We start from the raw sequence: 19275 nt of genomic DNA on the forward strand, positions 1-19275 counted from the left end.
AACTTTTGGAGCGTCCCTAAACTGAAGAGGGTCCACTGCTGGTCTTTTTTCTCATTGTTTCTTCTGTATTCTAAATAATAACGTTTGATTATACTTATTACCAGATACCAAAAAGATTCCAGGTGCAGTGCAAGTGAGCTGAAAAATCATAATTTTAAACATTTCCCAAAACCTGAAACTGCTTCCAAAATTGAACGAACTTATTTTGCAAGATGCCGTATTTGAGGTTTTGATAATCAACAAATAAAACAGCTTCAGTTTCAATCAGTAAAGTATACCTATTATTTTTACATAGATAATGTTGACTCCCTGTTGAGCCATGTTTCAAGGGAAACATGTGCCCCCGCCACATGTCAGGCAACCTTATCCACAGACCTGTACTTCCAACTTAGGTGCTTAGATTAATTACCATACGTGCCATCACTCAGGATTGAATTAGCTCCTCTAGCAAGGACCTGTAAGTGAACCTGACACTATTGACTTGTATAACTCAGTGCTTAAGTGCCTACCAGCTGAACCATCTTTTATTTCCAAGAATATACTTTATTCATAAAAATTTTAAAAGTACATTACATGGCCTTAAGGTCATAAGGTACAAACCAAATCAGTTTCTTCCAATACAGAATGTTACTCAGCGCATTTACAATTACAGTTAATATTTACAAGATACATTATATGTCAAACATACAGCCCGTGGAGTTTTACCATTTCCAGCCCCTCTGTGTGCTTTGGTTGAAAGGCCTTAGACGGTGGCCTTTTGTCATTGCGCATTTGCTGTGGCTGCACCAAGCTTTGGTGCCTCCCTCGGCATGTAGCCCTGGACCTTGGAATGTGCCTGTCTGCAACACTCTGTCGTGGACAACTCTTTGCACTGAAGACCAGCAAGTTTCAGGCAGCCAAAAGAGCGTCTTTCACTGAGTTGACGGTCCTCCAACTGCAGTTGATGTTTATCTTGGTGTGCATCCCAGGGAATAGCCCCTAGAGCACAGAGTTCTGTGTCACAGAACTGTGTGGGATGGACTTCAACAAAAACCACTGCATTTCTTTCCAGACCTGTTTTACAAGAGCACAGGCAGAAAGAGGTGGGCAACAGTTTCTTCCCCACCACAGTCACTTCAAGGATGAGAAAGGAAAGATCTGACAGGGCGTACCTTTCTCCCCACCAGCCAAACCACGTCTTGGTGTTTGTTTGATAGTTCTAGCAATGAGGCATTCTCCCAAGTGACTTTGGTTTGATCTGGGAACCATCTGACAGGATCCACTGCCCCCCAGCTGAACCATCTATTCTTCAAAAATGCACTTTCATAAATTTTATGAATAGAGTATTATACATGGCCTTTCAAAGTTGACATTATATAAGGTGCAAACCAAATCAGTTTCTTCCAATGCTGTACGTTACTCACAATATTTACAGTTAATATTTACAAGATTCATTATGTAAAAGCTGAGAGGTTTTACCCAGTTTCCAGCCCCATGGTGTATTATGGTTGAAAGGATTTGGCCTTTTTTTATTCATTCGTGGCATGTGGGTGTTGCTGGCTAGGCCAGCATTTATTGCCCAACCCTAATTGCCCTTGAGAAGGTGGTGGTGAGCTGCCGCCTTGGAACACTGCAGTCCGTGTGGTGTAGGTACACCTACAGTGCTGTTCGGTATGGAGTTGCAGGATATTGGCCTTTCCCCACTGTGCCTTTGCTGCGGTTGTCCAAACTTCAATGTGTTCCTCAGCATGTCGTCCTGGACCTTGGAATGTGCCAGTACGCAACACGTGACAACTCTTTTGCAATGAAAGACCAGCAAGTTTCAGGCTGACCAAAGAGCACCTTTCACCAAGTTCATGGTCCTCCAGCCGCAGTTGATGTTTATCTCAGTGTACGTCCCTGGGAACAGCCTGTAGAGCCCTTCTTTTCAAAGGCACATTCCAGAAGGAGGTAGATGAAGGTCTCTTACCTATCCACCACAGCCACCTTGAGGGCATGCAGGAAGGATCTGACGGGGAGGGCCTTATCTCCCAACTGAACCATCAGGCTAGCAATTGGCTTGTCCAGTTCTAAAGTGAGCTTTTATTGTAAAAAAAAATGAGAGAGACAATGAATAAGCAACACAATCATAGTGAAGTATACCTACATCTTTACACACTTATTCCAGCATTTATTTGTCATGATTCTCATTGTTGGGCATCAATGAGATCAGAACTTCCTTAGCCTTTTTTGCATAGCATCACATAGGAGTGCAAGATGTCACTGCCAGAGATTGTGTCACCCAGAAATTGATGTTAAGCTAATTTTTCAGAAAAAGATTGCTCAGGTATTGCTCCAAGAGCTGGAACAATTGAGCAATAATTCTGAATTATTCATCAACCTCTTTCTCCAGTTATGAGACTTGAGCTGAAGACCCATCAACATTAGTTATCCTGTAATAGTTGATTTTAAATCTTTAAAGGTCCATTGTTCCTCCTATACAGGAAGTGACTTGGCACAGCCTCTTAGGAACTTCCAATGATAGCTTGAGGCATGAATGGTCTCAAATACTCTTTTCTTCAGTTGGCAGAAGACTGAGCTGGTGCATTTGAGGGGCTGATCAATTTCATCATCTGTGTCTGGCTTCATCAAGATGAGGCTCCCAGGGTATGGAAAATGGTCCACATTTTCCAGGATCTTGAACTTAATGAGGGAAGGTGTTATGCTGTGAGTGGACCTTGGTTTTCTGGGTGTTTCGTGAAAGGGCCCATTTTCTTTTGCTTCGGAAAAGGAATAAACAATGACCTGGAGCTCAGTTTCTGAGTGAACACACACACAAGCATCATCTGCATGCTAGAGGTCAATGATTCAATTGGAGTGATTTTGATTTTGGATTGAAGGTGTAGGTTGAACAGTTTCCTGTCTTCTTTAATTATCGCCACATTTATGGATTATTTGCTAGAACTGAGGTGCAGTATTGCAGCGAGAAAGATGGAGAGGACGGTTGAAGCGATGACACAGCTTTGTTTGACGACAATCTTCACTGAGATAGGGTCTGTGGCCTTTCCATTAGGGTGCAGATCGTGGCTTGTATGTCATTGTGGAATAGACAGAGGGTGGCAACAAATTTGTGAGGGCAGCCAAATTTGAGGCTACTCCATAACCTTCACAGTTGACGGAGTCAAAGGCTTTATTGTGAGGTCAAAACAGACCACATGCAGCAGTTGGTGCTGTTCTTTGCATTTTTCTTGGATTTGCTATACAGTGAATATCATATCTATGGTGCCTCTCAGTGGGTTCTTCAACTACTGGCTGATACTAAGGTTAGGGTTTGCTGGGCAACGCTCCTATATGTTTTGGAGACTTGGACAAACTACAGCAGGCATCTCAAATGTTGTAGAAGTGCCACCAGTAAGTAGCACCTTCGTAAGATTCTCCAAATCTGGTGGCAAAGGTGGTCCAACAGCAGCAGCATCTCCCAAGTCAACATGCCCAGCATCGAGGTGTCAATCAGTCAAAACCAGCTCTACTGGGCAGGACACATCGTCCATATGGCTGACACCAGACTCCCAAAGCAACTGCTCGACTCTGAACTTAGTCATGGCAGGACACTCCCGGGTAGATAGCAGAAACGCTTTAGGGATATCTTCAAAGCATCCTAAAGAAGCAATTATACCCATTGGCTCATGGGAGTCCCAAGCTTGTGAGTGACTAAAATGGAGAAGGCATTCATGAAGTCATCGAACATGTCAAGAGACTTCATTGGGAGCACACAGAGGCGAAGTCGAGGCATCAGAGAATGCGGACAATCCTCAAAACAACTCATCTACCTGACCCTGCAAGCACCACCTGCTCTGCATGTGACAGTCTGCAGATTGCGCATTGGATCAGCCATTTCAGAACCCATCAAAGCAGTGCGGAAGCAAGTTATCCTCGATCCCAGTGGACTACCTAAGAAGAGGAATTGAGTGATTTGACCACTGGCTTCTGGCCACTCCAAACCCAGGCCTGTGACTACTTCCAGATCCCTTTCCAAGACGAAGACCTTTCTAGGCAACTGCTGTTTGCTGATGTTTGATAATGCTCCTAGGGAACATTTTACTTTGTTTAAGGCGCTTTATAAATATTGTTTCATTCAGTAAAGAAATGTTGTGTAGATCCATTACTGAATATTAAATAGTAAAATTGATACTTGAAGTTTTATCTTTCCATTATTCATCAGCTGATCAAAAAAACACTATAGTAAAACCTCATTCTTACCTATGATCATTTTATCTTAATTTTTAACCTAGCACATGAACTAACTTTTTATGTAAAACAAAAACAAAAATACCTGGAAAAACTCAGCAGGTCTGACAGCATATGCGGAGAGGAACACAGTTAACGTTTTAAGTCCATATGACTCTTCAACAGAACTAAGGAAAAATATAAAAGAGGTGTGTACTCCTGTGAGGTAATGTCTTGAATGGAAAATGCAACGTGGCAAGTTCTTTTCTGCTTCAAGCTGACTTCAATGTTAAGCTTTTTTTTTTACCAATTATCATATTATTTGGACATAAATTATTTCTGTGAGTGTAGAAAATTACTAGTTTATCTAATTTTTGGATGAATATCATTCAATTTAACTTTCAAATACAAAACTCTCATTTCCCCTTCAGTTCTCCCTGACAAGTGTATATATCTACATGTGTGTTTCCCCACAACTGTTTCAACTTTCAAAAAATTCTTTAATGGGATGTGAGCAACACTGGCATGGCCAACATTTGTCACCCATCCCTAATTGCCCTTTAGAAGGTAATGGTGAGCTGCCTCCTTGAACCGCTGTAATCCATGAGATGTGGTACAGTGCTGTTAGGGAGAGAGTTCCAGGATTTTGACTCTGTCGCCGTGCCCTCACTGTCACTTGGTTCTGAGTCAGATTGGTGTATGGCTTGGAGGGAAACTTGCAGATGGTGGTGTTCCAATGCGTTCTGCAGCTCTTGTGCTTCCAGGTGGTAGAGATCATGCATTTGGAAGGTCTCTACATTTCTCCCTTAAGAATTAAAGTGCAATAATAAACAAAGCCTTGGGTGCAGGAGGATGAGTTGTAACTCCAAATTTTTGAAGGGCAAAACGTCCCAAAAGTTTTCCCTTGTTTTGATGATTGTTGCTTTGACTATATGTGAAGGCTGAAACCTTTGGAGAACCTGGAGATTATACAAAACTATTGCATTGTTTGAAATTAAATTATAATAAAGATTTTACACTAATTTTTTGCGTAGTGTTAAATTAATTACTATTTTGTTTCCTGCAGTCGAGAAACACACAAGATAGCGGTGTTTTATGTTGCTGAGGGGCAGGAAGATAAGCACTCCATTCTTACGAATACTGGAGGAAGCCAATCTTATGAGGATTTTATAGCAGGGCTTGGTTGGGAGGTAAAGTACCTTTTGCTTTCTTAATTTATTTTTCACTTCACTGAATAAAATTGAGTAAATTAAGGATTTTCAGTATTGGAAAATGTCTGTAACTCTCATATTAAATATCAATAAGTACATAGAATTCCACAAAAATGGCTGCCCTTTGAGGAAATGGGCATGGAATTTGAAGATTAGTTTGCAGAATAGTTTGAAGCATGGGACTAAAATTGTTTTCTCCCTTATTCATCTATTCTCCACATATCTTGGAGAACTATTATCAAATTAGGATTTTTTTTAAAAATCAAGTAATGCTTTCAAGAATTTTACACTTGAAGAAATTATGCCACTTTCTCAGGATCTCAGTACATGCCTGGCACCATTAACTAGCCCCCAGTTTATTATTTATTCCGTAATCCTTAACAGTGTCATTCTTGTTGAACTCCCAGAAAGAAAAGTTCCCAATCTTTATCAATTCTATCTTGATACCTTGTCAACATCTTTACCTCGGTTCATCCAGAGGTGTTTTGCAACAATATTGATTTCTTTGTTGAAATATTATCCCTTCATTGAAAATTGTAAGTACTAGCTTCAAAAAGTCGCTATTGGCTAGTTTGACTTTTCCCTTGGAAAAGAAAGTTATTTTACTTTATACGTGCAGAATGATGTTGCAGTAGCGACACTCATCCAAAATAATCAAGCCATAAACTATATTGCCTGTTATTATATGGACTAAAGCATGAGATTCTTCCATAACATAGTTGTCTTTTCCACCCAATCAAGCAGACTTTTGACACTGTTGGTATTTGCTTTCCATATGCATACATGAGATGGGGCCTTTAAGGTACTAGAGGCTCCTAGCATCTGTGGAGCAATCCTATCAACAGTATAACATTCTGAAGAGAAGAAAGGAAGGAAAGGGCAGCCACCACCCATAGGCTTCAGTGCAAACCTCAGGACACCTACCTCTTTTTCTCCACTTTCTGCTGTGATCAGTAAAGTATGGCTCTATCATAGGAAAAAGTTCATGCGCTATGGGACATATTTCACATTTTCCCCCTTTTCTGTTTAATTACTTTCTTGGGGTAGTTTGGTAAATTTTTAGCATTATTTAAACTTGTGATCTGGTTCTCCATTTTCAGCTAGTTGCACTCTTACCCCTGAATCAGAAGGACAGTGATTTGAGCTGTTCTCCAGGACTAGAAGATGAGAACACATAGGCCTATGCTTCAATGTAGTACAGGGATTGCTGCATTGTTGGAGGTGCTCACTTTTAGATGAGATGTTAAACAACATATCTGCCTATTCAGGTGGACGTAACATTGGTACTATGTGAAGTACAATTTCCAGGCCAACATTCAAGCCTCGCTCAAGACTACTGAAAATAGTTTAATGGTCATTACCTTTATGTCCTGTTGTAGGGCTGTGTTGAGAAAACATTGGCTGCCATGTTTGTCCAATAACAACAGTTCAAAAGTAATTGATTATCTGTGAAGCACTTTAAGATGTCCTAAGAACTGTGCAAGGCGCTTTATAGATATATCAAGCCTTGCTCCTTACCTTATTTTCTTCCTCCCTCCATCATCTAGTAATTAGAAATGTAGAATATTTCAAGCACAGAAGGAAATCATTTAGCACGTTGCTTCTGACCCTGCTGAAAACAGCTATCCAGTCTAATTCCACATTCCAGCACTTGTTTCGTAGCCTTGTAGGTTCCGGCACTTCAAGTGAACATCCAAGTATTTTTAAAATAATGAGGATTTCTGCATCTACCACTATTTTGCGAACTGAGTACCAGACCCCACCACCATCTGAGTGGAAAAATTACTCCTTAACTACCACGTAATCCATCCACCAATTACTTTAACTGAGGGCATATATTTATTAATCTTTGTGCTAATGGAAATAGGTTCTCCCTACCCACCCTCTCTAGGCCTCTCTGTTCCAAAGAAAATAACCCTATTTTCTCAGAGTTAAAATTCTCCATTCCTGCCAAAACCCCCTCTAGTGTGATCACACCCTTCCTGAAAAAGCGGTACTGTATGCAGTATGTCTGTGTTGTGTCCTAACTAGGGTTTAATACAGTTCTAGCATAACCTCCCTGCTCATGTACTCTATGCCTCAGCTAATAAAAGAAGTATGATATCTTATACACTTTCTTAACTATATTATCTACCTGTCCTGCTAGCTTCAGGGATCTGTGGGTATACATTCCAATGTCCCTCTGTGCCTTTACACTCCTCAGTATTCTTCCATTTATTGCATGTTCCCTTGCCTTGTTTGCCCTCCCCAGATATAATACTTCATGCTTCTTCAGATTGAATTCCACTTGTCACTTCTCTGCCCACCTGACCAGTCCATTAATACCTTACTTTGATTGATAGCTTGCTTGCTCAACAACCACACAGCCAATTTTTTGCACCATCTGCAAATTTCTTTAATCATGCCCCACATTGATGTAAGCCACAAACATCAAGGGACCCAGTACTGAGCCCTGCAAAACCCCACTGGAAACGGCCTTCCAGTCTCAAAAGCACCTGTCCACCATTAACCTTTGCTTCCTGCCATTGAGCTAATTTTGCATCCAACTTGCCACATGTCCTTAGATCTCATGGGCTGTTGTTTTTCTGACCAGTCTGCCAAAGGGGACCTAGTCAAAAGCCTTGCTAAAGTCCACGTAGACTGCATCAAACAGACTATCATCATCAACCCTACTTGTGCTTTCCTTAAAAAATTAGTCTAGTTAGTCAGACACTATCTTTCCTTAACATCAGGCTGAGTGCCCTTTATTAATCTGAATCTTTCGAAATTTATCTACTTTCAAAGATGCTAAATTCCTTACTAATTTTCCCCCTTACCATGTTTATCCCATCCAATATTTCACTGTCTGCCTTTTGCCCGTGTCTTCTTTTGTGAAGACGAACGTAAAGCATTAATTAAGAACCTTGACACTCAGGTATGATTTTTGGTTTCAAATAGGACCTACTCGTTCTTTAGTTATCCTGTTACTCATCATTTACTTGTAAAACACCTTTGGGTTTTCCTTTGCCCTATTTCTTCTTGCCCTCTTTGATTTCCTAGTTCCTTTTTAATTTCACCTCTGTACTTTATATTTTGCAACATTGAGTTCTTGGTAGCTGCCGTAAACTTCCTTTTTTTGCCATATGCTACCTTGTTTGCTCTTTGGCAACAGCAGATGGGATGGGGATTTAGATTTGAGAGTTACCGTTTTTTTCTGGGAATATATTTGTTCTGAACCCCTCTCTATCTCCTCCTTGGATGCTTCCCATTGCTCTGATATTGAATTACTTTTGAGTAGCTGTTCCCAGTCCACCTTTTGGGGGGAAAAACATATGTCTCAGCTTAGTAAAATTGGCCTTTCCCCAATTAAAATTTTTTACTTTTATTTTTATCCTTTTCCATAACTATGCTAAATATAACTGAATTATGATCACTACCACTAAAATGCACTCTCACTCATGCCCCTTCCACCTGCTTCATTCCCTAAACTTAAGTCCAGAAATGCCAGAGTTGGGCTTGCAAAAAAAGTTCTCTTGAATGCATTTTCAGAATTATGCGTGATCTCTGTACCATTTACGATGATTTTATCCCAGTTAATATCAGGATAATTGAAATGCCCTATTGTTTCTGCACTTATTAGCAACATGTCAACATTTTCATTTTTGTAACGCCCTCTGATTGTGGGAATATAGTATACTCCCAGGAATGTGACTGCCCCCTTTTTTCCCTCAGTTCAATCCACATGACCTTAGTTGACATCCTTATGGCATATCATTCCCCCCCGCCTCACTGCTGTGATTACTTCTTTACTGAATATTGCAACACTGCCCCCACCCCCCCCCCCAACTGAATTTTCTTTTTTAGTCCCTCTATATCCTGTCTGAAAACTCTGTAACCAGGAATGCTGAGTTGCCATTCCTATCTTTTAAGCTATTTTTCAGCCACAGCTATGAACCTATGGTTCAATGACTTTTGTTAGTCTTCTATCTTTAGAGATTGGCCAATGCTGGTGGCATATGAAAAGATATAACGTTTGAGATATATTGATCTTACTCAATTCCAATCCAACCTAATGAGGCAGAGTCATTAGTTTCACTGGAATAACTTCTCAAGAGCTTAAACATTAGAAAACGATCTTCAGCTCTCATTGCAGAAAATTTTCAAGTACTCCAAAATTGGCCCGTCATCATCCCATAAGAAATAAGCATTCTGGTCATAAAAACTCATTGGGCCAAATCTTCCGAGGAGTGGCAGTCATTGTCAGATTGCCACTCCACTCCTATTTACTTAGCTTGCACCAGAGCTCCTCATTCCTTGCCTGGACTGACCTCCTCAGAATACATATCTGTTCAGGAGTCCTTCCTTCCTTAGCGTACGAGGGTTGGGAGAAGCCAAGCTACTCTCCCTTTTTCCAGCAATTGCTGCGGTATTCCGGTAAGTTTAAATGTCCCAAAGCCACTTTGACAAGCTACGGAGAGAAGATTCCTGTGTGGAGTCGTAGTATAGTTAACCAGGAATTAGAACTGGCTTTAATCCTTCTAATTTTTACTGGGGTAACTATTCTGGTAATCTCCAAAGTCCCTGAGTTTCAGAGAGTTCCATTTGCAGGATTGTTGCCCGTTGGAAGTCCAAACTTCCCAGGCAGTTCCCATGTAGTCAGTGCGTGGGGACCTCTGACATGCCCCCCCAGCACATCTTGGGGGATACCTCCAGGGTACAACTGTCCAGAAATCAGAAGTTCTGGGCCGCATGCACAGATTTCTCCACCAGAGTAGCCCCAAAGCATTAACTGAGACATCGGTTACATTATTTGTGTGACACCAGAGCAGAAATGTTTGACTTCTCAGGGGGGCTGTGGCCACCAATGGTTTAAGGTATAATTACTTTATTGCATCAGTGCCTGAAAATCCTCTGCTGCCAGGCACTGAGAATGGAACCAGTCTGTATTTCATAGCAACTGACATTGTGATGTTGCTGAGTCATCCTTTTCACTTTCTTCAAAGACCTGCATTCTGAAATGAAGCAGTGGTATTGGAAATTGCCTTAGATTATGGGAAATATCCTAATTGCTGTTGGCACAATTCCCCTGTCATCCCACGTTCTTGATGGCTACCAGAAATGATTTCTTTGCCCTTATTATTCCAGTTTCCTTCAGCTGCGTAATGTTAAACCATCTAATGTACAAAAAATTAAATTACTTATACATAGAAACTTAATTATCGTAGTTTTGGGGAGACAGTGGCATAACGGTGATGTGACTGGACTAGTAATCCAGAGGCCCAGGCTAATCCTCTACGGGCACTGGTTCAAATAGTAACATTGTAGCTAGTGGAATTTAAATTCAATTAATAAAATCTGGAATTGAAAGTTAGCCTCAGTAATGGTGACCATGAAACTATCATCAATAGCCGTAGACACCCATCTGATTCACTACTCTCCTTTAGGGAAGGAGATCTGCCATCATTACCTAGCCTGGCCTACGGACCCCAGACCCACAGCAATGTGGTTGAAATGACCTAGCAAATTAGTTCAAGGGCACTACAGGATGGGCAACAAATGTTGGCCTTGCCAGCAAAGCCCACATCCCATGAAAGATTAAGTCTCAGATTTGAGATAGAGCATGAATATAGACTAATAATTGTAATATATTCTAATGCCATTTAGCATTCTCTGGTCTCAACAAACAGATAATTAATGCATATCATGATATTGTTAGGTTTTTTATTCGTGTTCTCATCTCTTACTGTTTAAGGTTAACCTTACTAATCATTGTGGCTTCATGGGTGGCCTGCAAAGAAATAAAAGCACTGGACTCTCGACTCCATATTTTGCTACCTCTACCGCAGAAGTAATATTTCATGTATCTACAAGAATGCCTTCTGATTCAGATGATTCTTTAACGAAAAAGGTACAGTGTGCAATAAATATATTTTTAAAATGTTTTTTCTAAGTTAGTAAATTAATATATTTAAAGAAAATCCGAAATTAAGTATTTTTTTTATGTATCCATGCTTTGAAATTGGGTGTGTCTGATTTTGAAATTGGATATTGTACCGATTGATTATTCATTGCTGGCTTGTTGCTACTATAATAAAATTATCTATTAAAATTCTGGTTAACTTATTTTAAAATTCATTAATTTGACTTCCTCTCATATTTTATCCATTTAAGTAAGCTATTTTAGGTAATATCAGCTGTCTAATGAGATGCTGTATCTGCAAAGTAAGCATGGTATTAATTAGTGAGTTCATCAATTCTGCCTCCTTTCCCTCACCCTCTCAGTTCCCATTAGGAATTGGGGATAGGAAAGAACTGAATATCACCCGGGCTTCAGGAGGAAAATGCTCAAAGAATATTCAGGAACAAACACTGTTAGAGCACCATCACTCCCATTTTCCTTCTAGCTGAACATTACCTCGGCTGAGAGTAGTGGTTCTGAGGTGGCACCAATTAAGTTCTATTTAGATTGCAGTGGAGAATTTTAACTGTGTAAGTTTAGAATGGCAAAGGGAATTAAAATTACCAGTATTATAATAAGCACACTCTGCCTTGAGGAATCATACTCCACAACCACAATTCCACACACACATTTTAAATCTCATCATGGCTGTTGTTTAGAGAATTATTTGAACAGACAAGAGTGCCCTTTTCCAGTGAGGAAAGGCAAATGTGATTATCTTTGTCCTGGCCTCTGCTGAAGCCTGTTATCCATTTTATAAATTGATATTGACAACAGACAATCATCTGCCCCAATCTGGCTAAGAAATTGTCAGAATCAATCAACAAGTTAATAAACAGTCTCCAACTGCCATCATGTTTAGCAATCGGACACACTGCTGGCACTCAATTGATATGTGTTGTAGCTTACTGCAATTGTTGAAATGTGGTGATTAAGAGGAAAGATCACAGAAGAAAGTCTCATCACTTCTATGCCTTAAGGCATAGACATAAAGGTTATTTATGGGATTCCATGCTTTCCACCCTTTCGGACCATGTAGCCCTTTTGAGATGAAGGCTGACATTTCATTAGCCTTTTTAATTATTTTTGTATCTGACACTGATTCCTGTACATGGCCTCCCAAAGCTTGAGACCATTCAGTAAATGCTGTCATCTTTCTTTCTTGGCTCCAAAGTAGATGCTGTTACGCTTCCCCATGTTGAACTCCATCTGCCACAGTTTACACACTCACTTAATCTATCAATTAGTCACTTGGCAGTACAGAACTTGAATATTGCTGAAAAGAGAGACATGTTGCTGAAGCTTTTCATCTTGCACTCACAGGACAAACGCAAGAATACCAAATTTCAAACAATCACAACTATTTTTACTACAGGGTGCTGATTGGTTGGCAAATTGACTCTGATTGACTGAGGCGTTGCCATGGAGAAAGCAACGAGGAACTACAGGTTCCCCAAGCTCCCAAGTAATTGAAAAAAGGTGCAAGGTGACATACATTCATATGTAGGAACCCACTCTCTGCAAACAAAAGGAATATGTTCAAGCCTTGCGTCTGTTTTGAATTACCTGTAGTACTCTTATAGAAAAGGTCATTGCGATCATTTGAAATTTGGCATTTTTGCTTCCGCTTTGATGACTGCAAGGTGAAAAACTTCAGCAATGTGTCTCTCCCAGCAAAAATCTATTGATGTCCTTTTGCAACTATCTGCTCCCATCTACACTACTTTCTGTGCTAACAAGTGTTGCCAGCGACTTAGGTGAAGGCAGAACTCTATATCAAAATAATTTATAAGTATAGTGAAAAGCTGAGGCCCCAGTACAGATCTCTGGGAGAACACCATTAGTTCCTTCTTGCCAATTAGAGTACATACCCATTATCCTTACCCTCCATCTCCTATCTCCTAACTAAATCCCTGCCCATGTCAAAAGATTCCTTCTGATTCTATGTGCTCCTATTTTTGCTAGTAGTCTCTTGTGTGGAATCTTATCAAATACCTTCTGAAGTCTATATAAATAACATCAATTAGCACACTCAGCTATTACATGATCTATTGCCCTTTACAAACCCATGCTGGCTGTCTGAACAATTTATGTTTGTCAGTGTTCAATTACTCTGTCCCTCACCTCAATCCTTAGGAATTTACTTTAAAAAAACACCTCTACATTTCTACTTCTCTCTACATTTTGAAAAGCCTTCTTAAAACCCATTTCTAAAGCTAAGTTTTTAGCCATCTCTCCCCCACAAACAGCCAACACCCGTTTCTTTCTTTACCTGTGAAGTGCCTTGGGACTTCTGCGTTAAAAGTGGAATGTTACTGCAGATTATTTTACTACACCTAAACTGCAACGGAACATAATAGCAGGAATCCAGAAATTCTCATTTTCTGACATAAGATTTCATTGGTGGATTTGTTATAATGCAGTACTGTATTTATAAGGCATTACGAGCACTGTCTGAGAAAATCAGCTTATTTTTCCTTTAGCAAATATGACAAACTATTTTTTAACATTGCCTCAATATAACTATGGAAGAATGTAGCTTTCAGTATTAACTTGGAGACTAAAACTCCCATAAAAAATTGCATGATTTTTTTCCATCAGGAGTCAGGTTTTGTGCTTGAAGGAAATGTGAACTGTGTTTAATTGTTAAATTATATTTTCATACATATTTTGCTCAAATAACACATGCATGTGGCAGATAAACCTACTCACCTGGCCTTTGGTAACATTGCACTTAAAACTAGATTTTTACCTGCCTGCATGAAACAAAAAGACACTGTGTTCCACACCTATTCTTTCCCTAAAGCAGTGCATGAACTTTCTTTACCATTGCCTTTCCTCGGAAGGAACCTTTTGGCACGGGGAGGGATTTAGTTAAGAGATAGGAGATGGACAGTAAGGCCAATGGTTTTCGTCATTTAACATATCAATGTTGATACAATGCATTAGCGAGCTACTATTAAAATATTGGGGTCAGAGTTTCCTATTTGTGTGGCTACTATTTGTACACTTTGGTTGAATAGTATTGAATCAAATTCATTGACAAATGTTATCAGACTAAGGCATTAAAACCTCTGACTGTCAGTGATTTGATTAATCATTTTGCCTTCTGGCGTTATTTGAAAAATTGGATTTTGCTGGATCTTTCTTGGAGCTATCTTCATTACCTATACTTAATATAATATAGGAATTGATCAATAGTTGGATAGATTGTCTAATCTTTTGAGCATTTACAGTAAATGAATATAGTGGGAAAACAAGCACAGATTTTAGATGTGCTGTGGAAACATTTTTTCATCCACCCATTGTACCATGGTAAATGACCATCTGTATTGGTGTTTTTCTACAGAATTTTATAAATTCTATGCTAATGAGTTGAAGTTTTGTTCTGCTTTGAACCTTAAAACTCGTATTCTGTTATGAATGAATGATAGGGCATAATTCGGCTGTCACCTGTTCACCCAAACGTACATCTTTGGGGGTGATAATCTACTCACTGTATTTATCAATAAGCAGTAGCTGAAATATTATTGCAGCATAACTGGTTGATTTCAGTAATTAGTTTAATACATCTTATTGGGTTAGAATAGGTTGCAGTCAAGAAAGAAAATTCTTTGCACTATAAACTGGGTTCTTTTGTAACAAAAACAGAAAATGCTGGAAAAACTTAGCGGGCCTAACAGCATCTGTGGAGAGAAAAAAAAGTTAACATTTCGAGTCCGTATGCCTCTTCTTCAGGTTCTTTTGCTATTGGCAATGATTTTTTAGGGTTATGCAGAAAAGTCATGCTAAAAACTAAATCTTTACTTAAGTACTGCTTAAGGCACAGAAAAACACATGCTTCAACACAATCAAGACAAATAACAGGTTTCAAATGCATATAAAAAATATAAAGACATGAAAATGTTGAAACAAATAAAAGTTCAACACCACATTGGCACCTGGGAGGGATTTACAAGCAGAAGTAGGAAAGTGTGTTATGTGCTGTAATTGTGATTTGTTGATTTGACTAATAAAGTAATGTGATCTGCTTTCGTAGCATACACACAGTTAGTGAAGTCCTGGCATGGCCTTCATGAGAAGCTGGGTTAGCAGGTCATGGATCATTGCACCAGGGTGCCTAGATATAATTCTATCACCATTTTAAAATTAAACATGCCATTGTGATTTAAATATTATACTTAATTTTATATCAAACTTTGAAGTTAAATAACAAAACTGGGCATTTTTGGAAGTAGGAAAATAGAATTGATTGGGCTTTCCAGGCACGACATATCTCAACATCTATCCAGAAACTGCCTTTTAAACTAAGGAGCCCTCAATACAAGATGGAATCTGGACACAACCTCACATAGCACAGCTTATGCACCTTTCACCCTTGCCTCATTGCCTCCTACCTCAACTCTCACCTCAGCTCCCTACCTCCTTTCTCTCTTTCTCCCCACCCTCTGCCTCTTCCCCCCCTCCCCCACACATTCCCTCTTTCTCCCTCCCCTTTTGCTCTCCTTTCTGCCCTCCCCTTTTGCTCTCCTTTCTGCCCTCCCCTTTTGCTCTCCTTTCTGCCCTCCCCTTTTGCTCTCCTTTCTGCCCTCCCCTTTTGCTCTCCTTTCTGCCCTCCCCTTTTGCTCTCCTTTCTGCCCTCCCCTTTTGCTCTCCTTTCTGCCCTCCCCTTTTGCTCTCCTTTCTGCCCTCCCCTTTTGCTCTCCTTTCTGCCCTCCCCTTTTGCTCTCCTTTCTGCCCTCCCCTTTTGCTCTCCTTTCTGCCCTCCCCTTTTGCTCTCCTTTCTGCCCTCCCCTTTTGCTCTCCTTTCTGCCCTCCCCTTTTGCTCTCCTTTCTGCCCTCCCCTTTTGCTCTCCTTTCTGCCCTCCCCTTTTGCTCTCCTTTCTGCCCTCCCCTTTTGCTCTCCTTTCTGCCCTCCCCTTTTGCTCTCCTTTCTGCCCTCCCCTTTTGCTCTCCTTTCCCCCCCGACCCTTTTGCTCTCCTTTCCCCCCCGACCCTTTTGCTCTCCTTTCCCCCCCGACCCTTTTGCTCTCCTTTCCCCCCCGACCCTTTTGCTCTCCTTTCCCCCCCGACCCTTTTGCTCTCCTTTCCCCCCCGACCCTTTTGCTCTCCTTTCCCCCCCGACCCTTTTGCTCTCCTTTCCCCCCCGACCCTTTTGCTCTCCTTTCCCCCCCCGACCCTTTTGCTCTCCTTTCCCCCCCCGACCCTTTTGCTCTCCTTTTCCCCCCCCGACCCTTTTGCTCTCCTTTTCCCCCCCCGACCCTTTTGCTCTCCTTTTTCCCCCCCCCGACCCTTTTGCTCTCCTTTTTCCCCCCCCGACCCTTTTGCTCTCCTTTTTCCCCCCCCGACCCTTTTGCTCTCCTTTTTCCCCCCCCGACCCTTTTGCTCTCCTTTTTCCCCCCCCCGACCCTTTTGCTCTCCTTTTTCCCCCCCCCGACCCTTTTGCTCTCCTTTTTCCCCCCCCCGACCCTTTTGCTCTCCTTTTTCCCCCCCCCGACCCTTTTGCTCTCCTTTTTCCCCCCCCCGACCCTTTTGCTCTCCTTTTTCCCCCCCCCGACCCTTTTGCTCTCCTTTTTCCCCCCCCCGACCCTTTTGCTCTCCTTTTTCCCCCCCCCGACCCTTTTGCTCTCCTTTTTCCCCCCCCCGACCCTTTTGCTCTCCTTTTCCCCCCCCCCCCCGACCCCGACCCTTTTATCACTTGCAATAAAATGAGGGAAGATGAACTTGAATTCCTGAATCAGTGAAATCAGATTCTGATGAAATACATGTGAAGCTATGGCAAGGTCTGGATTTTTGTATAAAATTGTAATTCGATGCTAAATGAAACCTTTTGTAGGTAGAATTATTTCAACAATTTACCCTACTTTTGTACAAAAATTAAGATCTGCATCACTCTGCCGGAGTACATCAGTTGGACACCATCTATTTTAAGAAATTCACACTTTGGGTAATCTTAATCCTTTTTGCTATATAACCAATTTATCTCCACATATTCTTTTTCTCTGGTTGTCAGTAGCAAATCTATGACTGTCATAAACTTGAAGAATGCTTACACACATTTTCTTTTTCTAGGCCTGTTTGCTAGTATAATTTGCCTTTTCTTACAGGCATTGGTAGAGAAATCTTTATGGAATTTTCAGCCACTGCTTAAACTGAATATGTTCATATACCATTCCAGCTGCTCTCAGTTGCATGGCGGTCTGGTGTGTTCAATCTTATTTGATCCAACACTATGGCTGCTGGTCAGTTGCATGGCTTATCTTTAAAATGTCCATGGTGCTGGGGACCCTTTCCAGGAATATATATTCACAACACCTATCTTCATTGCCTCCTGTTGCTGCATGGAACTGAATTACTGAGATGCCCACATTTATGTCCCACATAATACTTTTATCTTAGCTCTTGTTTCAGACTAAAAAAATCTTTATCAGCATATCCCTGGTCCTCCTAGAATAATTAGGAAGAATGTTAAGTAATCATTTTTCATGCATCACCATGTCATATGTATGTGTGTTCTCTGAACCTATTGGTGCAAACCAGAAAAAATGCAATGGCCAACCATAGAGCTCATTTGCTAAGGCTAGAGTAATGATTTTTTTTTTGTAGTTGCTCACATTATCTAATATTGAAATTTATGCTTTTCTGCTCTACCCTTCTCTCTTTTATTTTGGGCAGTTAAGACACCTAGGGAATGATGAAGTGCACATAGTCTGGTCAGAGCATACAAGAGACTACAGAAGAGGAATTATTCCCACAGAGTTTGGTGATGTCCTCATTGTTATTTATCCAATGAAAAATTATATGTTCAGTATCCACATAATGAAGAAGCCTGAGGTAAGGAAATCCTCCAGTGTGTTTGTATCTATATAGAACTGAATTATTATAATACCAAAATATTTTACACACTATTTTAATGAAGTCATGTTTGTGAAAATGTAGCACAATTTATTTAATTGCTGCAACAATACAAAAGCCAAATACTGCAGTTGCTGGTATAATTCTGAAATTAAATCAGAAAATACTGGAAGTACTCAGGGGGTCAGGCAGCATCAGTGGAGAGAAACAGAGTTAACGTTTCAGGTCAGTGATGCTTCATTAGAACTCAGGAAAGATGGAAATGAAAGTGAAAGGAGGATGGAGTGGGGAAGAACAAAAGGAAAGATCTGTGATCAAAGAGCTTTAATCACAAAAGGTTCTATGGTACAAAATTGAAAGGGAATGTAATGTGATAGGTAAAGAAATAAAAGATATGTACAGGTGAAGTGTGAATGGCTGGATAGCAGCTGCTGAATGCAAAGTGAAGGAATAAAGAAAGAAATGAGAAACAAATGAACCAGTAAAGCAAAACATGAAACAAGATGGAAGCAGCAGTTATGCTCAAAAAATTTTGAACTACGTGTTGAGTCCAGAAGGCTGTAGAATGGTCGAAAGATGCAGTACTGCCCCTGGAGCTTACATTGAGCTTCATTGGAACACTGTAACAAGCCAAGGAAAGAAAGGCCAGTGGGAACAAGATGGGGAATTGAAATGACAAAACAACAGGAAGCTCAGGGTCATGCTTGTGGACTGAACAGAGGTGATCTGCAAATCAGTCACCTAGTCCATGTTTGGTCTCCCCAGTGTAAAGGCGACCACATCATGAACAGTGAATACAATATACTAAGTTGAAGCAAGTACAAATAAATCACTGTTTCACTTGGAAGGAGTGTTTGGATCCTTGGATGGTGAGAAGAGGTAAAAGAGCAAGAGCTGCATCTTCTATGACTATTAATTCCAGATTTTTATTGAATTCAAATTTCACCATCTGCCATGGTGGAATTTGAACCCCTGTCCCCAGAGCATTTCCTTGGGTCTCTGGATTACCAGTCCAGTGACAATACCACTCTGCCACCACCCCTCCGCAGGGTGTGAGCAGGAAGCAGCACTGATACAGTCATCAAT

General features: G+C 40.6%; 1 protein-coding gene across 8 annotated transcripts in view; it reads left to right on the forward strand.

Annotated features, from left to right (window-relative positions):
- The window catches only part of ralgapa1 (Ral GTPase activating protein catalytic subunit alpha 1), a 337589-nt gene that overhangs the window by 235515 nt on the left and 82799 nt on the right, over window positions 1-19275 (forward strand). For all 8 annotated transcript variants that reach the window (XR_005946224.1, XR_005946225.1, XM_041213937.1 and 5 more), the window contains 3 exons: window positions 5252-5375; window positions 11128-11283; window positions 18010-18168. Coding sequence is in view for 6 of the 8 variants with exons in the window: in XM_041213937.1 (XP_041069871.1) it covers window positions 5252-5375; window positions 11128-11283; window positions 18010-18168 (439 nt within the window). In the remaining 2 variants the exon portion in view is untranslated. The remainder of the gene's footprint in view (window positions 1-5251; window positions 5376-11127; window positions 11284-18009; window positions 18169-19275) is intronic.

Source organism: Carcharodon carcharias, chromosome 20 (genome assembly GCF_017639515.1).
Source record: "Carcharodon carcharias isolate sCarCar2 chromosome 20, sCarCar2.pri, whole genome shotgun sequence".
NCBI classification, from domain to species: Eukaryota; Metazoa; Chordata; class Chondrichthyes; order Lamniformes; family Lamnidae; genus Carcharodon; species Carcharodon carcharias.